The sequence below is a fragment of the Panicum virgatum genome, chromosome 3K (assembly GCF_016808335.1).
Source record: "Panicum virgatum strain AP13 chromosome 3K, P.virgatum_v5, whole genome shotgun sequence".
Taxonomy (NCBI): domain Eukaryota; kingdom Viridiplantae; phylum Streptophyta; class Magnoliopsida; order Poales; family Poaceae; genus Panicum; species Panicum virgatum.
The window spans coordinates 51,979,047-52,006,374 of NC_053138.1; the positions used below are offsets into that span (position 1 = coordinate 51,979,047).

The 27,328-nt window shown below is 45.5% G+C and overlaps 2 protein-coding genes across 2 annotated transcripts; one reads left to right on the top strand and one right to left on the bottom strand.

Moving 5' to 3' along the window:
• The first annotated feature begins 6,924 nt into the window (after window positions 1–6,924).
• Window positions 6,925–8,835, top strand: LOC120699543 (aspartyl protease family protein At5g10770-like). The gene is made up of 3 exons (XM_039983544.1): window positions 6,925–7,175; window positions 7,341–7,618; window positions 7,697–8,835. The coding sequence occupies exons 1-3, from the start codon at window positions 7,007–7,009 to the stop codon at window positions 8,753–8,755; spliced, it is 1,506 nt and encodes a 501-aa protein (XP_039839478.1). The 5' UTR covers window positions 6,925–7,006; the 3' UTR covers window positions 8,756–8,835.
• A 299-nt stretch (window positions 8,836–9,134) lies between these two features.
• Window positions 9,135–10,820, bottom strand: LOC120701025 (histone H1-like). The gene is made up of 3 exons (XM_039985198.1): window positions 10,662–10,820; window positions 10,210–10,434; window positions 9,135–9,146 (listed from the first exon to the last, which is right to left on the bottom strand). Exons 1-3 carry the CDS (start codon window positions 10,818–10,820, stop codon window positions 9,135–9,137), a joined length of 396 nt encoding a protein of 131 aa, XP_039841132.1.
• Between the last annotated feature and the right edge of the window lie 16,508 nt (window positions 10,821–27,328).

Below are 27,328 nucleotides of genomic sequence, written 5' to 3' on the forward strand. Positions count from 1 at the left end.
AAGAGGAAAAAGTAGAGAAGAGGCAAGGGTGAGTACACAACTTGTACTCAACAAATATAACACAAACTATGAGGCTCTAAGGTTGGCTGACTCAACTGCATTAGCTTTTAAGTGTTGGCAAAGTTTTATTAAAACTATTTACTATGAGTTGATGAATTACCATTAACCCAGTTACATAGTAATTAATCAAGATTAAACATGTTACTACTGAGAACCAAACCGAAACCAAGCCACCAAGGTCACCCCGAGAGGCACCTCCCTCGTCGGAAGGAGACAACCCCACTAATCAAAAGGAGGATCTGGGCCGCTCATAACCGTGAGCACGGCTAGTATACCAGTTTTACACTCTGCAGAGGTTGCACATCTTTACCCACAAGTCGTGAGCTACGCTAGAGGTTCATCACACTTCCTTAGGTGAGATGACTAGCGACTCACTACGAGGCCGTTACAAAGAATCTCGTTGGTAAGGCGTAACCGCGAGAGTTAGGTCAGCGACGATGGGGCCCACCTCACGGGGGTACAAGCACAGGAGCGCAATCCAAGCACAGACCAGCCGGAGGAGCAGGGACCATTGAAGCTTACTACTCTTGCCCCGCAGGTAAGTTACTCCAAACCAAAAAGACCTAATTAATAAGCCAAGTCTATCCCATTCTAGCCTTGTGGTAGCGCTGTTGTCCCAGGTTGTCGCTCTATGAACCGGTCCTTATGGAGAGTGGCCAACCAAGCACTAAGCACCGTGCTGGCCCCCTAAACCATGTTTCTACAAAAACCATATTTTAATGAGACGTGAGCCACTCAAGCCACACAGAGTGCCACTCTCAGAATTAAATTCAAGTAAACCATTAATCAATTTAATTAAAAAGGACCCGAGTGTGTTATAGCGCGGCACCTAGCACAACTAACCAAAATGCAACCCAAAGGTACATATAAAGGATATAAAGTGGCTAGGAATGTCCTTATAGGCATACAGTATTAAAAATGCAGTATGAAAATGTATTTAAAAGTGATGGGTTGTTCATGTTATACTTGCCTTCCTCGTACTGCTCTGGCTGCTGCTCAAACTGCTCGGAAGACGGCTGCTCCTGGTACTGGTACTGGGGCTCCTCAGATGGATCAACGTCTACTCACGAACACATGGCCAAAACAATGCACAAAGTAAGCATACAAGCAAACACTAACAAAAACTAAGAAACAGTACATCAATACATAAAAACAGCGCACTAAACTACTCTAATATTGTTCTACGCGTTACAACGATCGCGTGGACATAAAGAACGCTAAAAACGGAGCTAAAACGCATAATCTAGGCCAAAAACAAGTTCTAGGGGCTCATTTGTAATAAAAACAGGGTTCCAGGGACTTTTCTGCAAAAACCGAGGGCTAAAACGTAAATAAACTAAAGCTTTAGGGTCTAACTTGCAAAAACAGCAGCAAAGGACGGCGGGTTCTATTTTCAGAAAGGCCAGGGGGCTAAGTGTTAAAAACTGGACCCTAACGTAATTACTTTTACCCTGGCTAGGATGGCGGGTTGAATTCAAAGTAATGGAGGGGCTCTTATGCAAAACATACCGGCCGAACCGGTATCCACGCACGTGGGCCGCTGGATCTGGATCTAACGGTTTAGATCTAAGGTCCTCGGGATCTAATCGTGGCCCTTCATCCGAGATCGGGCGGCTGGGGGGTTTGGGCGCGCGGGGCGGCGGCGCAAACCGCCGGAGCAGAGCTCCGCGGCGGCGAGCTCGCCGGAGCTGGCCGTTCGGCCGCTACAGGGGCTCGTTTGGGTCGAGGTTTGGTGCAAAAGGACGAGCTCGGCATAGGTAGTCCACTGGGGTACCTAGGGAGGCGGTTCGGGGCTGGAAAGGGGGTCGTCGCCGGTGCAGGGCGGCTCGGACGGCGCATCTCGCCGGCGTGCGCTGTGCGGACCTCGGAAGCGGGCTAAGGGCCAAAACAACTAGCGCAAAAGAACGGGTGGGTGGTTGTGAGGCTCACCGAGGGCCTGTGGTGGCCGTTGCTGCTGCGCAGGGCGGCCAACGTCGAGGACCTGCGGCGGAGGTGGGGCGGAGCTCGCGGCGCGGTTGACGCAGGGCGTTTCCGGGTGCTGGATCGGCCGAAGGGGTCCGTGCGGGTCCTGCAAAGGTGTTCCAGGGGCCAATTAAGTCCGGTAGTCACCGGAGGTGGCGAATTGAGACGGAGCAGGGGCTCACCGGCGTGGAGGTCGCGGCGGCGCTCCGCTCCGAGCAGAGGCAAGGAGGCGGCTAGGGTTGTGCGGCGCGTTGGTGGGTGGAGGGAGCAGGGGTCTCGGTGGGTTTAAAGGGGGCACCCGTCGTGATCCCGGCGGGGATTGCGGCCGGAGATCTCGGCCGCGCCCGCGGTTCTGTTGCTCCGTGGAGGGGAACAGCTGCCATGCGGGCCCGGGCGGTTAGGCGGTGCGGGTGCGAGGGACTGGCTTGCGGGCCCGGCTGGCAGGCGGACGGGGCGGCCGAGCTGGGCTCGAGCGCGGGGCGAGAAGCGCTGGCGCGAGCGTGGGCCGCGCGTGAGTGAGCGGAGTGGGCCGGGCTGAGGGAGAAGGAGTGGGCTGCCTGCAGGGAAGGGAGAGAGGGGTGCGGGTTGGGCTGCGAAGAGGGTTTGGGCCGGGTTTTGGGTTCACTGATCCAAACCTCTTTCCTTTTCTAATTCTATTTCCTATCACTTTTCTATTTCTAAATCAAATAAAGTTTGAATTCAAACACAAATTTGAATTCAAACCACACTCAAATAATTAAAACTATGCACCAGCATGAATGCAACAACAAAATTTTTAAACTTAGTCAAATTTTAGTTACTTATAGAACAAAAATTAGATTAAATGCAAGTCTAACACAATAAACCTTAGAAAATTAAATAAAGCCATTTAAATTTATTGATAAATGCTGAAATTTAAATTAGGGTGTTACATTCTTCCACATTGGGGCATGACCGTTTTCATCATTCCGAACTTGTTAGCTTCCACGGCCCTTTCCAAACATGACATGGACATCCTTCACCATCGAGAAAACATGCTTTCCATTTCGGAACGTAGGCTTAGCGCGAGTTTCTGGTTCCCTTTGAAATGTTTTCCTTTTCTTCTCAAGGGTTGGTTGAGGGGAAGGAATTGACGATGACCCATGTACACGACCTTCCTACAATTTTTTAGATACAAGCTGACGGTTTTTTCTAGACAACGAGTGTATGCCTGGTAACCCTTATTCGACTGTCCGGATAGATTACTAAGTGCAGGCCAATCGTTGATGGTAATGAAAAGCAATGCTCGCAGATCAAAATTCTCCTGTTTGTACTCATCCCAAACACGTACACCTTCCTCCTTCCACAGCAGCAAAAGTTCATCAACCAACAGTCTTAGGTACACGTCAATATCATTGCCAAGTTGTTTTGGGCCTTGGATAAGCACCGGCATCATCATCAACTTCCGCTTCATGCATAGCCAAGAAGGAAAGTTGAACATACAGAGGGTCACAGGCCATGTACTGTGACTGCTGTCCCACTCGCCGAATGGATTCATTCCATCTATACTTAAACCGAACCTTATGTTCCTTGAGTCGTTATCAAAATCTGGGAATTCTCTATCCACGTTTCTCCATAGGGACCCATCCGCAGGGTGTCTCAGCATCTGATCTTGCTTGCGCTCTTCTTTGTGCCACCGCATCAATTTAGCATTGGATTTGTTTCTGAAAAAGAGCTTCAAACGTGGTATTACTGGAAAACATCACCTTAGCGGGAACTTTTTTCTTAATGGGCTCCCCGTCGATCCCACTAGGATCATTTTGCCTGATCTTGTACCATTTTGCATCACAGATAGGACAAGCATCCAGTTTCTCATATTCTTCGCCTCGATAGAGAATACAATCGTTAGGACCAGCGTGAATTTTCTGTACCTCCAATCCAAGAGGGCAAACAATATTTTTTGCTTCGTATGTTGTAGAGGGCATATCGTTCCCCTCTGGAAGCATGTTCTTTACAATACCTAGTAGCTCCTCAAATCCCTTATCACTAACACCATTGGCAGCCTTCCATTGCAGCATTTCTAGTGTGGTACCCAACTTTTTAAGCCCCTGCTTGCAATTTGGGTATAATAATTTTTTGTGATCCTCCAACATAATCTCAAACTTCTTTGACTCCTTCAAAGTTTCACTGTCTCTCTGTCCATCGACTAAAACCTGACCAAGTTCATCAGGTGGTTGATCTTCTGCAAAATTTGCTTCAGTCTCGTCCATTGGTTCATCTTCAAAGGCACCTGCTTCATATAAGTGAGCTCAGTCTGCAATGTTGTTGTCATCATCATCTTCTTCACCTTCTTGCATCAGAACTCCAGGTTCACCGTGCTTGATCCAAAGCGTATAGTTATCCATGAAACCCTTTTAATAAATGTGGGCATGTAGTGTGTGCCTGTTAGAGTATTCCTTCTTATTTTGGCAAGTGTGGCATGGACAACACATGAAACCTTTTGATGACTTGTGGGCCTCCGCCGCATCAAGAAAAGACTTTAGACTATTAATCCACGTCATGGTGCACCTGTCGCCGTACATCCATTGTCGGTCCATCGTTCTACAATAAATTGGCAAATTTCACACTATAAAATTTACATAATTAAGCATTCATAATGTTGCAAAGGCATTTCTGCGAATTAAACATTCAAATGTAAAAGGTCCATACATCCATTACATAACATGCTTAAAGTACACAACATAATAAATTAGAAGGTCCAAAATAAAATATAGATTAAACTAAATGCCGGCTACCTAATACAAACTACTCATCATGAGATCTTTTGACCAATGCCTCGTGAACTGCCTCGCGAAGTCTTGACACAGAACGGTCATATTCCGCCAGCCCCGACGCTTCACGTCTTGCATTATATCTAGCCATCAACTCACGATTATCATTAGTATCATACAACTCGATGTTAAATTCACGATGAAATTTACGGCTTTCTTTGCCAAGGGAGAATATATGAAATGCTTTCTTAATCAAACGAAGAATACGACCGCTAACAAGACCAACACGCTCTGCAGGGTGGAACTCAAGCAAATGACGGGTGCGCTCCAATTGATTGCGTACCGCCACCCGAGCCGCAGCTCGACGCTCAAAGGCATCATGTTGCAAAGGCATTTCTAAAAAGTAAATATTAATTACATCCCATTATGTCTCGTCATGAAGTAAATACTAATTACAAATAAATGTAAAAACCATGAATAAATTACTCAAATACAACTAAATCATCACTAATTTGTATCTAAATTACTAACATCTCAACAAAAAAAATCAAACAATTAGTTGCCTCAGATATGTTGCCTTCCATTTGACCTTGAGCTTGTAGTATAAGGAGCATCGCAGGTACTAAACAAAAATGGGTTCACGAATGGCAAGAAACCATGGGACACGCCCAGCCCAACCATCAAATCATCACAACCGAGATTTGCTTGGGCATGGACGTGTCCCATGGTTTCATGACAACCATGAGAAGCATATCTAAATGACACAAACAATACACTCCTAGTACCACATAGCTCAAGATCATCATATAATATTATCACAGGCATTGATATCATCTCCAAAATAATCGACGTAAAAGTCTCATTAAGAAGTAAACATTAATTACTAATGTCAGTTGAAGCACTAAACAAAATTAATTAAACAATAAAACTAATGCCATAAAACTAATGGGGAAGCACCTACTCATCATTAGAGTGTCAAAATAATCTAACTAAAAGCATAAAAACTACCAAACTAATAATCATGCCACTTGAAATTAATTGAAAAAAATCACTATAAATTATCCACATTCAACCTAGCCAATAGACCTTCTCCAAATTCAAGTAATAGGTTCTATACATCTCAAATCCATGAATAAATCAAAGAAATCATGCTCATTCTCACTACTTTTAAAAATCACAAATTTCTCTAACTATGGAGCATGAAACAAATAATGAAGACCGTCAAACAAGAGAGGATGAAATTGCAAACCTTTGGTGTGCTTGGATGAGTAAAGTCCCCACAAAACTTGAGAAAATGGGGCACACCTCCTCTCTAACACGCCATGGGAAGAAAGCCCGAGCTCGGTCAAATGGTTGGCTCGGGCTCGAGGAGGAAGAAGGCAAGCTGATTTATAATGGACACGTTAGTACCGGCTGGTGGCTCCAGCCGGCACTAGAAGTCACTATTTAGTACCGGCTGAAGCCACCAGCCGGTGCTAAATGTGCTCGGCTCCATTTAGTACCGGCTGATAGCTCCAGCCGGTACTAAGTGGTCACCTAGCCGTTGCGCTCGGCTGTCGTGGCGCACTTTAGTGCCGGCTGGTGGATTCAGCCGGTACTAAAAGGTTCCAAGGGTTGCTGTAGCTTTGGCCCGATATTAAATATGCACGTTTGTACCGGACCAAAGTGCGCCCGGTACTAACTGCCGCGGTGTGGGTCCCACATATTTGGCACCATTTTCTAGCTACGCCTTATATATGTCTCAATTACTATTAATCTTATCTCGCGAAAAACTGTTATTATTTATTCGATTAGAATCATAGTAAGATTTCTCGCTCGTGAAGTTTCAAGCGGTTGCTCGTATTTACATAGATTGATTTATTCGAAGAATCAACTACACACTATTTACTATCGTATGTGCGTGGTCAAAATGCAACATCCTTATTTCCTCACCACTTATATATGCTCGTAGGTTTCAGCATCTAGTTCATTGCGTGCGGATGAATAATGAGCTTCTCTGGCCGCGGCGTATGGTTCGCATGATATCGAGAGCACGTAAACAAACTCGATAAAGCAAAAGTTCCCGCGCCAGCTGTAGTAGGTACCCGTCTTCTCCAACAATCAATGGATCGGAGTGAGCTGAGCCCGGCTGCTCGGGTCGATCGATCGCTTATATATATGTGCAGCAGCTTGGCAGCGTCACCAGTGCAAGCATCCAGCACTCTCCACTGTTTGGGGAAGCAGCAGCAGAGGGCAGGTCGATCGATCAGCTAGCAATGATGGCTCGACCAGCGGTCTGGTTTCTTCTCCTTCCTCTCGGCCTCTTATGCCTGTGTCTGTGTAGCTCCGCCGCCTCTCTCAACGGCGGCGCCACGGCGGCGGACGACTACGTCGTCGTGGCCACGAGCTCGCTCAAGCCGAAGCCGGTGTGCCAAGGCCTCAGGGGTATGTCGTCGTATGTGATTGTGACATGTGTGTCCACATGTGCAAATTATTTTGTTTGTTACTCTATATATATATATATATATATATATATATATATATATATATATATATATATATATATATATATATATATATATATATATAATCGTGCTTGCGTTGCTGCAGTGGATGCGCCGGGGAACCTTACCGGCAGCGGCTGGGTGCCGCTGAGCCACTCCTACGGCCCGTGCTCGGCGGCGGGAAGCTGGCGGTCGCCGGTGGCGGACGACGTGCTGCTTCAGGACCAGCGCCGCGCGGGCTACATCCAGAGGAAGCTCGCCGGCAGCACCCCGCAGGACGACAACGGCAGCGACCTGCCGGAGTCGGACTGCAAGAGCGGCCAGTCGGAGCACGCTCCCACCATTCAACCCAACGTTGGCCAAGACAGTAGCCCCACGTCAGAGGCAAGCTAGAACACATACATGCATTTATATATATATTATATATATATACACTGTTTGATGATGATGCAATGCAACTAGGGCTCGGAGGCGGTGTCCGTCATCGAACCGACGGCGGGCGGTGGCGGCGGCGGCGGCGGGCAGCGAGTGCCGGGCGTGAAGCAGACGATGGTGCTGGACACGGCGAGCGACGTGGCGTGGGTGCAGTGCGCCCCCTGCCCCATGCCGCAGTGCCACCCTCAGACGGACACCATCTACGACCCCTCGCAGTCGTCGACGTACGCGCCCTTCGCCTGCGGCTCCCCCGTCTGCCGGCAGCTCGGCCCCTACGGCAACGGCTGCGCCGCCGGGTCCCGGCAGTGCCAGTACCGCGTCCTGTACCCCGACGGGCGCTCCACCATGGGCACCTACATCTCCGACGTGCTCCGCCTCAACCCCACCTCCGTCATCGGCGGGTTCCAGTTCGGGTGCAGCCACGCCGTGCAGGGCCACTTCCCCAACGACACCGCCGGGATCATGGCGCTCGGCCGCGGCGCGCAGTCGCTGGCGTCGCAGACCCGGCTCACCTACGGCGGCGTCTTCTCCTACTGCCTCCCGCGGACGGCGAGCTACAGCGGCTTCTTCGTCCTCGGCGTGCCCAGGGTCGCTGCCACCCGGTACGCCCACACGCCCATGTTCGCCGTCCCGCAGGCGCCGATGCTCTACCTCGTCCGCCTCCGGGCCATCGTCGTCGCCGGCCAGGCCCTCGCCGTGCCGCCGGCGGTGTTCGCGCCGGGCTCCGTCGTCGACACGCGCTCGGTGATCACGCGCCTCCCGCCCACGGCGTACGCCGCGCTGCGCGCCGCCTTCCGGGCCAGGATGGGGATGTACCGGGCGGCGCCGCCCAAGCAGCAGCTCGACACCTGCTACGACCTCACCGGGGTGCGCCGCGTCGCGCTGCCCACCATCACGCTGGTGTTCGACCACGGCGCCGCCGTCGAGCTCGATCCGTCGGGGATCCTCTACAACGACTGCCTCGCCTTCGCCCCCGGCACCGACGACCGGGCCTGGGGGGTCATCGGCAACGTCCAGCTGCAGACGTACGAGGTGCTCTACAATGTCGCCGGCGGCGCCATGGGCTTCCGCCGTGCCGCCTGCTGATCGGTGACGAGTGGGCACCAATTCACCATTCACGGATCTGCAGGCTGCAGCCTGCTACCTACCACAAGCGCCTCACAACAAACCTATATATATATATATATATATATATATATATATATATATATATATATATATATATATATATATATATATATATATATATATATATAATATACCGTCATTTTGGGCCACTGTATAGTGGTCGCGTTTGAATAAGCCGAGTTAACTCGTCCACATGTATTTGCGTGGTCTATCTTAAGCTTCTTATATATACGTGTGAAAAGAAGCTTAATGAAGAACTATTTTCTGGCCAAGTCGGTCCAAAAAGGAAATACATAAATATATATTTTGACAAAGTACATTTGTGCTACGGTCTGTCTCATGTGTAGATCTGTAATTTTGACACAAGTTTAACGATGTAATAAACAACCTCTATTATAACTTATCTTTCAAGTTGTCTCGCTTTATAATCTTTTCTTAGTTTGTGCACGGGGACAGAAATATTGTTGTTAATCCCAAGACAATAAATTAAAACTCGTACATTTGATAGGATATTTCCTTATCAAATTCACAAGGTCTATGAAAGCTCCATAACCACTAACCAAAGATTGAACCAAACTCAAGTCAAAAGACTCGCGTGCTATGTAAAAACATCCTACTTTATACAGTATATATATTTCCCTATCACCAATTTTCAACGTTGTACTAAATCTTTAACATCTACTCCCTCCGTTCCAAAATATAGATCATTTTGACTTTTCTAGATTCATATATTTTGCTATGTACCTAGACATATATAATATTTAGATGCATAGCAAATATTATGAATCTAAAAAAACCAAAACGACCTACATTTTGGAACGAAGGGAGTAATAATTCTTTCACGCACACATAACCCCACCAGAGGACATTATCCCAAACTTCCGGTCTAACTCTCCCTTTCATATACAGTACATATGTGACCCTTTAGAGATGCTCACATGGGCCCTCTCGACTCTCGTTGCTATCACTACTAGAAAATAAGCCTTCAGAACCAGTTGAAGAGGTGCTTAGGCACCGGTTTTATAACCGGTACCCCCAAACCGAGACCATTGGCCTCGGTCTAGGACACCGGGTTTTTCACCCAGTGCCTTAGGCATTCATTGGTACCGGTTGGAAAGACCAACCGGTACCAATGAGTTCATGGCATTCCTAGCATCATTTCTTGTTTCTCTCGCATCCTTCACTAGTAGTATCTTTCAAAGAATCGTTCACAAGATATTAAATCGATCGATACAAAATACTCCAATCAACCACATGCTCCAAAGAATCGTTCACAAGATATTAAATCGATCGACAAAATACTCATAGATTCCACAAATCATCCAAAGAATTGTTTACAAGATAGATCCACCATACAATCCCACATGCATATCTATTTCTGAAAAATAAGGAAAAAGGAGAAAAAAACCCACTGTAAGCTCCCGTCCGGCGGCGGCCAGCTTGAACGAGTTCTTCACACGGGTCAGCTTCCCCGCGGCCGCGAGCTTCTTGAGCTGCCCGGCCAGCAGCTTGCGGAAGTTGGGCAGCAGCTTCGCGCCGTGCTTCTCCTCCACGTACTTGCGCGAGCTGCTGGCCAACGCGCTGCGCGTGCTTTGCCTCGAGCCACGTGTGCTCCCGCTCGCTCGGCTGTCTCTTCCCTACGCAAGAACCGAAGGAAGAAAAGGGGAAAACGAGAGGATCCACAAAACTTCAAATCCAAATTACTTCCTCAAATCACAACAATTTGAAATGAAACTCGAGCTACAAAAGCGTAACCTTAAGGATTAACAGATCCAAAAAAAAAGTTTGCCAAAAGATTGAGTATAGCTCGTGAATAAAAAATCACATAAAAAAAAGAAATCGAATCCAGGAGACGCTTGGTCACCTCGGCATACGGCGGGTGGGCGAGCGGCTTCCTCGCCGTGGCGGGCTTCTTCTCCTTCTTCTCCTTGGGCGCCTTCTTGGCCTTGGCGGGCTTGGCCTCCGCCTCCTCGGCGGCGGCTGGGACCTCGGTCGCGGTAGCGGCAGCCTCCTCAGCCAACATCACTCCTCAAATCCTCTCTCCTGAACTACGCCCCTTCCTCAGCTGCGTCCAGCTGCCCACGGCGGCGTGCTCCAGAGACAAGAGAAGAGAGATGAGAGGTAGAGAAATGAGAGGGTAAGAGAGATGAGAGAGAGGAGCCGGTGGTAGCGGACTTAAAATATCTGAGGGAGAGGCCGGCGATCTTTGGTACCGGTGCTTGTTTCAACTGGTGCTGATTCTTACGTTTTGGTACCGGGTGCTTGTTTCAACCGGTACTAAAACATCCTCCCTTCATTGGTCCCGGGCTATGGCAATAACTGGTGTTGATTCTTAGCCATTGGCACTGGGTTGTTCTGTAACCCGGTACCAAATGTTCACGCCAGCCACCTCGAGCCATTGGTCCAAGCTAAAAGTACCAGCTGCCATTTCAACCGGTACTGATGCGAACATCAGTACCGGTTGAAATGACAGCGGGTACTTTTAGCTTGGACCGAAGGACTGTTTTCTAGTAGTGTATGTGACCCGATGATGTTTCGGGTTTTTTTTGGAAAAAGTTAATTTTACTCCCACAAATTCATTTTATTCGCTCATAATATGGTCCAAATTTCTATTTTTTATTTCTCTTTGTACAAGTGGAAATTTAACTTCCAATTTTGCAGTATGACTTATTATAATATGATTCTCTATGCAAGAAAAACACATTATGAATTTTTCATGATTACTTTTCATGCAGGATTTGAATATCTATATTATCAATTTCATATTAAATCTTCCTAATCTATGAAACACTGCTAGAGGAAATCTTATCATTGCTGGTCACAAAACGTCTCAGTGCCGGTCCCTGTGGCCGGCACTAACATGGCACACGTTAATGCTGGCTCCTCTGACCGGCACTAATGTCACTGCTAGAAAATCTCTCATTAGTACCGGTTGGGAACCCCCGGTTTGTACCGGTTTCCCGACAGGTACCACTCCTCCAGTACTAAGTGCACGCGCACTTAGTACTGGTCAGCTGGCCCGGTACTAAACTGCTGGCCACGCCAGCAGCTAGGCCGAGCAGTTTAGTACCGGTTGGTAATACCAACTGGTACTAAATGATTTTTTTTCTTTTTGATGCTTTATATTTGTTCTCTTTTCCTTTCAATTTCAATTAATTAGTATTAGTAGTCGTACTCGCAGCGGTTTGTGTATTCGTACTCGTACTCGTATCTAGAATTCGTATTTGTATATGGAGCAAAGCAAATAAAAAATTATATACATACATGGATAAAAGAAATGTTATAAATTATATACATACATGGATAAAAGACAATAATATTTACAAGTATGAATTCTCATAAGTTTTTTCCGACAAATTCTTCAATAATTCTAATCATCTGCATCGTCATCGGCACCGGCATCCTTCTTGCGGTGTTTGTTGAGTTTATCAGCTCGAGCCACACTTATCCTTAGATCGGAATGAAATTCACCTTTTGGATTTATCACCTCATCCAACAGGAATCCACAGAGTGCTTCTTGAATTGCCCTGATTCTTTCCGGTTCGATGAGGTTTTCTTTCGGTCTCCAAATCTGTCAACAACAAATAAACACCAATAGTTTAATTTAGTACCTGCATGGAATTAGATACAAGAAATTGTTACTAATGTTATACATACTTCGAAGTTTTCTTGTGTCACCCTCTTGTTATCTCTGCAAAAAAAAGTGCATGTGCTCACATACGTAGTATTCGCAGAGGTTGGTTCCTTGTTTCTGTCTCAAACACTATATACATATATACATATATACATGTTATGAAATATTCATTCTGTTTGAATAAATGAAAGTAGATGTGCGATATTCGTATCGGCTTGTTATAGTTGAATTCAAGCTCAGTCGGTGTTGACGCGACTCCTAATTTTGTTTTGAGGAACCGAGACCATGCCCTTTGCATGATGTCTACGAGATTTTGATATAATTCTGGTGGCTTATTCAAGGAGTACCACACAGTAACTCGGGACCGATCGATTTCGATCACAAGTAGGATCCAGTGAAAACTGTTGATACATACATATGGATACAAGAAATGTTAGATATATACACTTATTGGCTAGTTGAAGTGACTCAAAAAGTGAAAGGACTCACTTGAAGTTGTACGGCTACAGAATGAATGTGCGATCGTGCTGCCCTTCCAAGGACATGACTAAATTATTCTCGGTCCGATTAGGATATTGGTGTACACACTCCTCATGTATAATATTCGGATCTATGAAGCCAACGTTGTAAATCCCGCTCTTCCGGCATTCTTGCATTTTCATCCCGCACGATTACAAATAAAAGGAGGGAATGACAGAAAACATTTACATAGACCATACACTGACGAGAGACTTGTCTAGGGCGTCTTGATGGAATAGAAACCAAAAATGGTCAAAATCAATCCAAATGTCATCCATTCCCCGATAGAAATGGGTATGTTTAATTTGAGCAGCTAGCATTATATACCCCTCTGCACATGCTTTCAAGTACCACTGATGTAACTCACACATTCTTGTTGGTAGGGTGTCAATCAACTCTGGCCACATCAGAGGTTCCCCCAGTACAAATGGCTTTCTTCCTGCCCTTTGGTGAACCAGGATTTTTTCCTGACCTAGGAGCTGAGCTTTTGTGAGGTTTGTTTCCTTGACAAACTCAGCAGTAGCTTCATCCTCTTTTGAAAGCACTACTAGAGGGGGTACGCTTTGTTTGGGTTGTTCACCGAGCTGGGGGACTTGGTTGTACCTCCGATTACTCTTCTTCTCCCATGATTTTGTAATCGAGCGGTCGTAGTCCGACATCAGTGGAGGCTTTGGTTGGCACATCATGGATAGATAGAATTTCTTTGCTGCCGGATCCACTGGTTCCTTTGGCGGAGGCTTCTTTGGCTTCAACTGCTTGCGCACGTCTTCTTGCACCCAAGTATCCAATTCCTCTGGAGTCATTTCGTAACCTGACTTCTCTGGCGTGGGCTTCTCTTTCTTCTTTCGTTCTTGGGTCTTCTTATATCTTAGAGGTGGCGGTGGCGGCACCCAAGCAGATTTCTTCTTCTTTGCGGGGCGAGGAGATGGCGGAGGCGGACTAACACTAGGCTCCCCGGAAGCGGCCGGTGACGCGATGGACTAATGCTGGGGTCCTGGGCTGCGGGCGGTGACGGTGGATCCACACTGGGCCTCGGAGACCCTTGAGCAGCTGGCGGTGACCTCGGAGACGGGCTAGGATCCCTTCCTGCAATTTTTATGTACTGTTTTTTCTAACAGATCCAAGTGTGGAGGGCCTGTCCTAGTTCCTCTTCTCCATCGCCTCTAGGGATCTCGAGGTCGAGGTCTTCCCATCCTTTCTCGACACGGTCAACCATGACTCTAGCATATCCTTCTAGAATCGTCATGCCATGGATTGTCCCTCCTTGAACAGGGACTTCAGCAACCCCGTGAGCGACTACTTTCAGTTTTTTCCTTAGCAGAAATAGAAGCTCACAGGGGGTCCTCACGGCGATGTCATCCACGGGGTAATGTTCCGCAACAGTTTCCTCTCGATCTGTGGCTGGGTGTTCCGTTGAAGCAACGCTGCTACGACGCTGCGAGCCGACGGGGCTAGTCTCCAGTTGAGCCGTTGATCTAGCTTCTGGTGGCTGCTGTTGGCTAGCTGTAAGTGCACCTTCGATCGAAGAAACCCGTTCTTCTAGGGCACGCACCTTCTCTGCTACTTCAGCCTTTCTTCTCTGTCGGCTTCGATACGTCTCTATGTCGACACTGAAGCCATGCTTCCATGGAACTACGCCCATGCCTCGCACACGTCCTATGTGTTCCGGTGTGCCAAGAGCATACGTCAGCTTGTCTTTCTCTCTGTCTGACTTGAAGCTGCCTTCGGACACGGCCTTTAGTGTCACATCAAGCCTGTCGGCCGCTTCCCTTATGGCATCGCTAGTGACGAACGACCCATCTTCCATATTCAATGAGCCTCCATGAGCGTAGAAGTAATGTTTTGCTCGCAATGGCCAGTTGAAAGTCGCCGGTACAATTCCTCTAGCAATGAGATCATCTTCCATCTTCTGCCATTTCGGAATCGCCGATGCATATCCTCCTTGCCCAAGATGATGGAAGTGCTTCTTTTTGCTCGCATTCTCCTTGGCTTGGGCTGTTTGACATCTGCCCATAACATTTCTTTCTCGGTCTCGGGAACGACGTTAGCATCGATATCTGTGGCTTTACTTTTCTTCCAAAGCTTGAAGCTAATGGGAATGTGGTCCCTAACATAACATCCACATTGATTCACCACCGTCGTCTGCACACCCTTCGGAGACTTTGGTTCACCGTCAGGATGCAATGAAGTGATAATAGTGTGCCCCTCCATGATTTTCTTCGACCCTCGTTTCTGTTTTGGTTTCCTAGTCGATCCGAATGCCTAAAAAAATGTGTATTTAGTATGCATTATAATTACATACAGAATTAATGCGTATGTTTATATATATAAGCACGAATTGTATATACCTCAGCGCTATCATCTTGCACAGTCGTTTGTTCTGTCTGGTTATCATCGCCATCGCCAGTATCATTAAGGTATTGGCTGCCATCGTTCTCGGCACATCCTCTTCGTTGTGGTGCGTGCCCGTACCAATTATGTCCGCAAGAAAGGCCTCGTCATCATCACGGTGAAAGGGTTCCATTTCGTTTCCTATGTGAATCAACATATGTTTGATATGCAATTTTGTACTAATTGATAATGTATAACAAATTTACAAGTGCACCTTCAATAAAGCCGTACAACGTATACAAGATCAAAATTTCTAAAATTTACATCATATACATCTTATATAAAATGTGCCCTGGAATTTTATAAAATGTGCCTTGAATTCAACCTAAGCAATATAACTTCAATAAAGTTGTAAAGACATGAAGATTTTTGTACAATATACCTAACCAATAATTTTTCATAGATTTTCCATAATTTCTCTACATTTTCCATACATTTTTCATAATTTTCCATACATTTTCCAAAATTTTCCATAATTTCTCCACATTTTCCATAATTTTCCATAATTCCTCTACATTTTCTATAATTTTCCATACATTTTTTACAAATTTCAACAAATTTAGTACAATTTGCACAAATATCTATAATTTTCTACGAATTTTCTAAAATTTCTACAATTTTCACTATTGCGTATCAATTCCTAACATTTTCCGACTATTTTTATTATTTGTACGTATATATCTACCAAATTTTTACAAATATCTACAAATTTTCTAAAAAATTTACTATAATTTGAAAAAATATCTATAATTTCCACTATTTACTTCATTTGTATAAATATCTACAAATGTTCGACAAATTTACTATAATTTTTTACATGAAAAATATTGTAACCGTTCGTACTATTTTCTATAAATTTTTACTAATGTTCACAAATTTTCACAAATGTTCGATGCAATTCATCATTTTCTATAAATGTTCACAAATTTGTACAAAAGTTCACAAATTTCGTCGATTTTAACAAATGTTCACAAAGTTCATAAATATCTATAGACATTCCATCGATTTGAACAAATTTCATCAATTTTCTACAAATTTCTAACAATTAAATAGCTTTGCTGACGTCAGCACGTACTCGTGCTGACGTCAGCCCCAGTTCTCACAATGCCGACGGCGGCAGTAGCGGCGGCGGCGTTCGAGGCGGCGGTGCTGGAGGCGGCGGCGCGGAGGTGGTGCTGCGGACGGCCCGGGGCAGTGCAGGAGCCGGAGGCGGAGAGGGTCGGGAGCCGCGTGGCGGCGAACGGCGGCGTGCGCGCGCAAGAAGGCGCCGGCGGCCGGCGTGGAGATCGGGGGCGCCCGCTTCCGAGGAGGAGAGGGCCCGGCGTCGCGGTGGAGGAGGTAGATGTGCGACGGGGCGTCGACGCGGAGACGGAGGTGCGGCGCGGCGGCGGGGCGGAGGCGGAGTGGCGACCGGCGGCAGCAGCGGCGGCGAAATCGATCTGGGCGGAGGCGAGAGTTGAAGGTGAGGGGGAACGGCCGGGGCTATGTTATATATATAGGGGTGCCACTTTAGTACCGGGCCGCGGCTACGCCCGGTACTAAACTGGCGCCAGCGCAGATTAGTACCGGGCGTAGCCACGGCCCGGAACTAAATGGCCACATTTAGTACCGGTCAAGGGCATCGACCGGTACTAACCTGCCCCATCTGGCGGGAAAATTTTCACGTAGCTCTTTAGTATCGGGCATAGCCACGGCCCGGTACTAAACAGCTAATTAGATAGCTCTTATGTTTTCTTTTTGAGTGTTTTACATGTTGTTTATTCATAATAAATTAATTATAAATACAAATATATGTTGTTTTCACCATGCAAAATTATATTTCTGTATTATAGGTCACTATGTTGGATATATTTAATGTGTATGCACTTAATTTATCATATTGAGTCCAAATTTTTTTATATCTATTTCAATTGTGTTTTCTGTGCAAACTATTATATAAATGCATAAAAAATTTAAATCTCAGTTATTTCATACATGTTAATTAAATAGATTTTCTGTTTTTTGGGGTATTTTATCATATATGTGCATGCACTTAATTAAATAGATTTTCTGTTTTAATTATGTTTATCACATTGAGTATGCACTTAATTAATTTATCATATTGAGTCTAAATTTTTTTATATCTGTTTCAATTGTGTTTTCTGTGCAAACTATTATATAAATGCATAAAAATTAAAATATAAGTTATTTCATACACCATATATTACATCAATCACTTGGTTACATGAACATGAAAGTATAACATAATGATTACACATCATTGTTTAATGGAATGTTGACAATCTTTCTTTTTACGAATGTCCCTTGATCATGATCGAGGCGTAAGTAAGGAGCGTCCTCTTTGGACAACAGGATGCTAGGGTCAACATCGACAGAGAATGGAGGACGGTCGTAAAACTGATCAAAGTCTTCTGACTTGTCCGAAATGTCTTCAACTCCAACGATTTTTCTTTTTCCTGGAAGAACTATGTGGCGTTTTGGCTCGTTGTCGGACTTGCCTTGATTTTTCTTAGGTTTGCTTGCCATGTCCTTCACATAGAAAACCTGCGTCACATCCTTGGCGAGGACGAATGGTTCGTCTTTATATCCAATCTTTTTGAAGTCCACTATTGTCATTCCATACCGGTCTATCGTTACACCGCCACCTGCTCGGTTCACCCATTGGCATTGAAACAAAGGAATCTTCAAGGGGCCATAGTCAAGCTCCCATATTTCCTCTATGACACCAAAGTAGCTGTCCTTATTTCCATCATGGCCTATTGCATCAATACGCACACCACTATTTTGGTTCGTGCTCTTTTCATCTTGGGCTCTTGTGTAAAACGTATATCCATTGATCTCGTATCCTTGGTACTTCCTCTATGACATCAAAACGTCATCACACCACAAAGCTATCTATGTGATGACATGTAATCCATGCATCAGACTTCCCTATGTTTTCATATCGGACAATATTGATGTGGTCATCCATATATGGGGCCACGAGGGATGAATTCTGTAGAATGGTGAAATTTGCTTTGCGGATTTCACTTTAAGGGATGTGCATATTAGATTTCTTACCTAGCGTGCCCTTTCCTTCCAATCGCCCATCATAGCGTGACATGGGGACCCCAATCAGACTAAGTTCATCAATGAAATCAACACAAAACTCAATGACCTCCTCTGTTCCATAGCCCTTGGCGATACATCCTTCTGGCCGAGAACGATTCCGAACGTACTTCTTTAAGACTACCATGTATCTCTCGAAAGGGAACATATTATGTAGGAATACAGGGCCTAAAATGTTTATCTCTTTCACAATATGAACCAGGAGGTGGGTCATAATATTAAAGAACGATGGTGGAAAGACCATCTCAAAACTGACAAGATATTGGACCACATCATTATGTAGCCTTGTGAGCTTATTTGGATCGATTGCCTTCTGTGAAATTTCATTAAGAAAGGCACATAGCTTCACCACTGCTAATCTTACATTTTCTGGTAGAATACCCCTCAATGCGACTTGAAGCAATTGGGTCATCAAAACGTGGCAATCATGAGGCTTTAGGTTTGTGAACTTTTTCTCTTTCATATTAATTCTTCCCTGCATATTTGAGGAGTAACCGGACGGTACCTTCATACTGTTCAAGCAATCAAACATGCTTTCCTTCTCCTCTTTGCTAAGAGTGTAGCTAGCAGGACGTAAGTAGTGCTGTCCATTTTCTCTCTTCTCGGGACGTAGGTCTTCTCGTTGTTTTGTTTCTTTCAAATCACGTCTTGCTTCTAGTGTATCTTTTGACTGCCCATACGTACCAAGGAATCCTAGCAGGTTCACGCAAAGTTTCTTTGTCAAGTTCATCACATCGATTGCGTTGCGGACCTCCTGGAAATCCCAATATGGGAGCTCCCATAGTATGGACTTCTTCTTCCACATTGGGGCATGTCCGTTTTCATCATTCGGAACTTGTTTGCTTCCACGGCCCTTTACAAACACGACATGGACATCCTTCGCCATCAAGAAAACACGCTTCCCGTTTCGGAATATAGGCTTAGCATGAGTTTCTGGTTCCCCTTTGAAATGTTTTCCTTTTCTTCTTAAGGGGTGATTGAGGGGAAGGAATCGACGATGACCCATGTACACGACCTTCCTACAATTTTTTAAATACAAGCTATCGGTTTCTTCTAGACAAAGAGTGCATGCCTGGTATTCCTTATTCGACTGTCCGGACAGATTGCTAAGTGCAGGCCAATCATTGATGGTAACAAAAAGCAATGCTCGCAGGTCAAAATTATCCAGTTTGTACTCGTCCCAAACACGTACACCTTCCTCCTTCCACAGTAGCAAAAGTTCATCAACCAACGGTCTTAGGTACATGTCAATATCATTGCCCGGTTGTTTTGGGCCTTGGATAAGCACCGGCATCATCATGTACTTCCACTTCATGCATAGCCAAGAAGGAAGATTGAACATACAGAGGGTCACAGGCCATGTACTGTGACTGCTGCCCCACTCGCCGAATGGATTCATTCCGTCCGTACTTAAACCGAACCTTATGTTCCTTGGGTCGTTATCAAAATCTGGGAAATCTCTATCCACGTTTCTCCACTGGGACCCATCCGCAGGGTGTCTCAGCATCTGATCCTGCTTACGCTCTTCTTTGTGCCACCGCATCAATTTAGCATTGGATTTATTTCTGAAAAAGTGCTTCAAACGTGGTATTACTGGGAAATACCACATCACCTTTGCGGGAACTTTTTTCTTGACAGGCTCCCCGTCGACCTCACCAGGATCATTTTGCCTGACCTTGTACCGTTTTGCATCACAGACAGGACAAGCATCCAGTTTCTCATATTCTTCGCCTCGATAGAGAATACAATCGTTAGGACATGCGTGAATTTTTTGTACCTCCAATCCAAGAGGGTAAACAACCTTCTTTGCTTCGTATGTTGTAGAGGGCAGTTCATTTCCCTCTGGAAGCATGTTCTTTACGATTCCAAGTAGCTCCTCAAATCCCTTATCGGTGACATCATTAGCTGCCTTCCACTGTAGCATTTCAAGTGTGGTACCCAACTTTTTAAGCCCCTGCTTGCAATTTGGATACAATAATTTTTTGTGATCCTCCAACATATTCTCAAACTTCTTTGACTTCTTTAAAGTTTCACAGTCTCTTTGTGAATCCACTAGAATCTGACCTAATTCATCAGGTGGTTGGTCTTCTGCTGCATTTTCTCCAGCCTCGTCCATTTCTTCAGCATCGTCCATGGGTTCATCTTCAAAGGCTCCTGCTTTATATAGATGAGCCCAGTCTGCAATATTATGATCATTATCTTCTTCACCATCTAGCATCACAACTCCCGGTTCACCGTGCTTGGTACAAAGAGTATAGTTATCCATGAAACCCTTTTCATAAATGTGGGCGTGTGTAACACCCTAATTTAAATTCCAGCATTTATTAATAAATTTAATTGACTGTATTTATTTTTCTAAGGTTTATTGTGTTAGACTTGCATTTAATCTGAAATTTTGTTCCTTAAGTAATTAAAATTTATCATAGGTTTAAATTTTTGTGTTGCATTCATGCTGGTGCATAGTTTTAATTGTTTGAGTGTGGTTTGAATTCAAATTTTTATTTGAATCCAAACTTTGTTTGAAATAGAAATAGGAAATAGAGTTAGAATTAGAAAAGGAAAACCAGCCCAAAAACCCAGAAAACAGCCCGGCCCGTCCAACCTCCTCCTCCAACCCAAACGGCCCAGCCCAACTCGGCCCGGCTCCACCCGCCTCCCCGCGCTCGGCCCATGCGCGCTCTCGGCCACTTCCACCGCGCCTCGGCCCACAACCCCACTCGCCCCACGCTCGAGCCCAGCTCGCCCGCCCCGTCTGCCTGCCACCGGGGCCCGCGCGTCAGCCGCGTTTTCCGTCACCGCTGAGTTTGACCGAGCGGCCCCACACGTCAGCGGCTCCCCTTCCCTTTCCTTTCTCCCTGCAGCGCAACGCCGCGGCCGAGATCACCGGCGAGTTCTCCGGGATCCTTATCCCGCTGCGCCCCGCCGAGATCCCCGGACCCCTCCTATATTTGGCCCTTGCGACCCTCTTTTCCCCATCCCCACATCACAGCGCCGCCCCGCTAACTCTAGCACGCCACTCCGCCACGCCATCACCGCAGAGCCCTTGCGCCGCCGCAGACCGGCCATGCCACCACCTCCCCGGTCTCGCAAACCACCGCAACCACCCCGCCTCGACGTCCAAAAGCTCGCCGAGCCACCTGATCGAAGAATCGACCCGAGCTTCCTCGGAATCGCGCCCAAGCCCCAATTCCGGTAATCTCTGGATTCACCGGAATTACTCGCCCCGGTGACCATTGGCCCGCCCTGACCCACCTTCCAACCTCGCAGGCACACCCCGCATCGAGCCGCGCCGCCCAGACGTCCAGAGGCCCCTTTGCTTCGACCCGTCTCCGACCCCGTCTGAGCGCCGCCGCCCGGGCCTCGTCGCCGGTCCCCTCTGCGTCGTGTCTCCGCCCGTTTCCAAGCTCGGTGAGCTCCCCTAGTCCCCGCCGTTCTCTTACTCTAAGTTGTAGTAGCCGTGGCACCCTCTAGGCCCCAGCGAGCCGCGCGCCGGCGGGCTCTGTCGCGCCGAGCCGCCCCCACCGCCGCGCGCCCCTCACCGTACCCCGCAGCGCCCCGCCGAGTGCCCCAGTGGCTTACTCATGCCACGGGCATGCTCCCGGGCTAAACCGCATGCCAAACCGAGCCCTGGAGCGCCAGATGGGCGAACTCCGGCGAGCTTCCGCGCTGCGCCGCCGCGGGGGAAGAACTCCGGTCACCCGCGCCGCCCATATCACGCTCAAACAGATCCTAGCCACCCGATCCGAAACAAGCGTCCCTGATTAGATCGAGTCTCCCTCAGATCTGAGCCACTAGATCTAGATCCAACGGCCCTAATCCGTGCATACCGGTTCGGCCTGGAAGTTTTGTTAAAGAGCCCCTGCCCTTTCCCTGATTCAACCCGCGCTCCTGGCTAGTTCAAAACTATTTCCAGTTTAGTCCTGTTTTATTCACGTAGGCCCCTGCACTTTCCGGTATTAGTACCCGCCATCCAGAGCTATTAGTTTTGCACTTTAGCCCTTAGATTTAATGGTTATTTACGTTTTAGTCCTCGGTTTTTGCAGAAAACCCCCTGGAACTTAGTTTTTCTCGCAGATAAGCCCCTGAACCTTGTTTTTAGCCTAGATTATGCATTTTAGCTCCGTTTTAAGCGTTCTTTATATCCACGCGATCGTTGTAACGCGTAGAATAGTTTTAGCTTAGTTTTTCTTGCTGTTTTTATGTATTGATGTACTGTTTCTTAGTTTTATTAGTGTTTGCTTGTATGCTTATTATTGTGCTTTATTTTGGCCATGTGTTCGTGAGTAGACGTTGATCCATCTGAGGAGCCCCAGTACCAGTACCCGGAGCAGCCGTCTTCCGAGCACTTTGAGCAGCAGCAGGAGCAGTACGAGGAAGGCAAGTATAACATGAACAACCTATCACTTTTAAATACAATTTCATACTGCATTTTAATACTGTATGCCTATAAGGACTTTCCTAGACACTTTATATCCTTTATATATACCTTTGGGTTGCATTTTGGGTAGTTGTGCTAGGTTGCTGCGCTATAACACACTCTGGCCTTTTTAATTAATTTGATTAATGGTTTACTTGAACTTAAATCTGAGAGTGGCCCTCTGTGTGGCTTGAGTGGCTCACGTCTCGTTAAAATTGGTTTTTGTTAGAAACATGGTTTAGGGGGCCAGCACGGTGCTTACTGCTGGGTTGGCCACTCTCCATAAGGACCGGTTCATAGAGCGACAACCTGGGACAACAGCGCTACCACAAGACTGGAATGGGACGGTCTTGGCTTACTAATTAGGCCATTTTGGTTCGGGAGTAACTTACCTGCGGGGCAAGAGGGGAGTCGAGCTTCAATGGTCCCTACGCTACGAGGCTGGTCTGTGTTGTCTTGTACCCCCTCGAGGTGGGCCCCATCGTTGCATTGACTGAATCCTTAGCGGTTACACCTTACCAACGTGTCCTTTGTAACGGCCTCGTAGTGAGTTTGCTAGTCATCTCACCTAAGGAAGTGTGATGAGCAACTGGCGTAGCTCACGACTTGTGGGTAAAGATGTGCAACCTCTGCAGAGTGTAAAACTGGTATACTAGCCGTGCTCACGGTCATGAGCGGCCCAGATCCTCCTTTTGATTAGTGGGGTTGTCTCCTTCCGACGAGGGAGGTGCCTCTTGGGGTTACCTTGGTGGTTTGGTTTTGGTTTGGTTCTCAGTAGTTTCATAATTAATCTTGATTAATTACTATGTAACTGGGTTAATGGTAATTCATCAACTCGTAGTAAATAGCTTTAATAAAATTTTGCCAACACTTAAAAGCTAATGCAGTTGAGTCAGCCAACCTTAGAGCCTCATAGTTTGTGTTATATGTTGAGTACAGGATGTGTACTCACTCTTGCCTCCTCTCTACTTTTTTTTCCTCTTGGCTACGCTACTGCTGCTCAGTTCCTGCCGACACGAGGGAGTTCGTCCAGCGCTACCAGGACTACGAGGACTTCTAGGTGTTCGTCTCCCAGTCGACGTCCCTGTGGCGCCTTGCTTCAGTTTTCGGAGAGTCTTTCATCGTATTTGTACTTCGCTTCCGCTATATCAGACATTTTGTCATTAATGTAATAAATAACATTCGTATTTCGATTTATTATATCTTTTTACGTGATATGTGCTATGATATACTGTTTATTCTGTTGTATATACGTGTGACTCGATCCTGGCACGTATATGATTGCTCGGTTTATGTACTTTTATAAACCGGGTGTTACAGCGTGTAGAGTGCTCCTCTTAGAGTATTCCTTTTTATTTTGGCAAACGCGGCACGGACAACACATAAAACCTTTCGATGACTTGTGGGCCTCCGCCGCATTGAGAAAAGACTTTAGACCATTAATCCACGCCATGGTGCACCGGTCGCCGTACATCCATTGTCGGTCCATCTATCTACAATTTTGAATTAAGTAACAACATTATTTTACTTGTATTCATATCATTTAAATTGGCACATAACATAATGAAATACAAAAGCCATTTTGGCGAATTTAACATTGAAATACAAAATTAATAGAAGTCTAAATAAATAAATACATGTTGCAAAGGCTTTGTTTCAGGGTCACTTCCTCTAAAACCATCAAGAATTTCATTATTGGGACCAAGACCGTACTCCTTCATCGCGTCCTCATATATACCGCACCGCATCGTGGATATCGATTCTAGCCCCAAATATCATAGTTTTCACCGAAGGATCAAGGTTAACGACATATTTATGATCCGAAACATACATTTTTCAAACTTCTCGATGGTTTCCATATGAGCCCCAATAAATATATCATTAGAGTGCTAAAATAATGCAACTAAATATATAACAAATACCAAACGATGCATTCCACAACACATATTAGATTCCACAACACATACACATTTTATTCCACGACACATACATTCCACAACGATCACCCCCACCGGTGACACTCCCTCCAGCTGCTGAAGCCATATTTTACTGGAAAACACTATTATTTTTTACAACATTATAAATTCTTACAACTACAATAAAATCTGAATAAATTAATTAAAATAAATCACATTAATTTGCAAATTGATTGAAAAAACTCTTACAATTACAATGTAAATATGTACATCATTATATCCTCATATTCGAATTGCACAGGCACTTACAATGAAGTCTGAAATGTAATGAAATTAGAGTTGCTATTGAGGTATTAATCATCATTGTGTGATGTGCTATGTCACAGCTCTCTGTAAGCCCTTATTCTTCGTCGGTCTTGACCTCACCCTATCTACATAATGAAGGGTCTAGAAAGAACTGTGACAGAGCAGGCACAATGTGACTAATGCCCCAATAGCAACACTACTTCGTTTACATTTCACACTTGCTAGTAAGTGTCTTTGAATTACAATGCAAAATCACATTAATTCTCAATCAAAAAAACTTGAAAAAATTAATTGAGAGAAATCTCTAATTAATTGAAATAAATCTCTATAACTCCTAATTATTTTGACACCATTCAGTTCCAGGAGAACACTCTTTTCAATATCCAGAAACCATCTAGAAGAAAAAAAAACTTTATTTCAGAAAATGTATATGTCGGTAACCTCGACCCTGCGGTGATGACAATGCTTTTCGGGGGGGCATAGTGCGGTACAAGGATGTCACCAATCGGCCAGTCGTAGCACCAACATTTTCGGTTAATAGGAACACAGCACTAGGCACATGCAGCGTGCTCGTTAATATGCTCTCAGTGCAACAACAGCCACGCTGACTGCGTCAAATGCTGTCTTCGTATCAATCGGAAGTGCTGGTGATGCGACCAGCCGATTCGCGACGTCCATATATTGCATAGTGTTTCCCTGAAAGGTAGTGTCCTCACTATTGGATGGAGATTAACGACGTATACTTGTTTCGAAATAAAGATTTTTTTAGCTTATAGATAGTTTCAATGTGAGCCTGAATAAATACATCACTAGAGTGTCAAAATAATCAATTCATAATAAAAAAATCTATTATAATTCTTTCATTAGTTCATTATAAAAAATTAACTATCCACATTATGGTTATATCTACTACAATCACATGTTTTGTCTACACTCATTCTAAAAATTTCTACTATCCACATGCTCATCTGAATCTAAAAATAAAAAATGTGCTAGGTCATTTGTAATATATAGAAAATGATTGAAAAATATGTCTATAAATTTTTCATATTCAACCTAGCCAATAAACCTACTCCCACATTCAAGTCATCGGTTCTATATATATCTCAAATCATTGCATAAATCAAAGAAATCATACTCATCCTCACTATTTCTAAAAGTCACACATTTCTCTAACTATGGAGCATAAAATGAAGAATAAAGACTATCAATGAAGAGAGGATGAAGTTGCAAACCTTTGGCGTACTTGGATAACTAGAACACTCACTAAAACTAGAACAAATGGCGGCAACTCTCTAAGGGAAGAACAACCCCGAGCTCGAGCTTCTCTGGTGAAATGGTACTGGCTCGGGCTCGGGGAGGAAGAAGGGTGCCAATTTATAGTGGGCGCATTAGTACCGGCTGGTGGCTCCAGCCGGTACTAACGCGCCACATTTTGTACCTGCTGGAGCCACCAGCCGGTACTAAATTTCCTCGCGGCAGTTTAGTACCAGCTGGTGGTTCCAGCCGGTACTAAACTGTCACTAGCTGTCGGTGGCGGATGTCAGAGCCTGTTGGTGGCGGACTTTAGTACCGGCTGGAGCCACCAGCCGGTACTAATAGGCTCCCAGGGCCACTGTTCCTTTGGCCCGGTACTAAATTTGCACGTTAGTACCGGGCAAAGCCGTGACCGGTACTAACGGTCACGGACGAATATGCGTTTTTCCAGTAGTGTGTGCACAGGTTAGTCCGGGCCGAAACACTAACCGGCACCAACGTGCGCGACCCCGCCCGGTCCCAAGCAGCAAGTTTAGTGCCGGCCCGTATTACTGGCCGGCACTAAATATTTTTTTTATTTTTCTTTTCTTTTTGTTTTTATACATATTGCTATGCATATTTATTTATACCATATTAGGACCATATTGCACACTAATATTAGGACCGTATTAGTACCGTATTGCACACTAATATTAGGACCGCATATCACACTAATAATATTATATATATATATAATATGTTCATACATATAGAGTTCATATATGGAACAATTAGGAGTTCAAAAGTACTTGAGATATTACAAATTATTAAGCATCAACTATAATAACATATCAGCTTCCTCGTCTTTGGATCTTCTTTGGCAACGCTTGTACGGAGATTGCCATGAAATTCGCCCTTAGGATTTATGACTTCATTGAGCAGAAATCCGCACATAGCTTCTTGAATCGCCCTAACCCGAGCCATTTCAATGAGTTCTTCTTTCA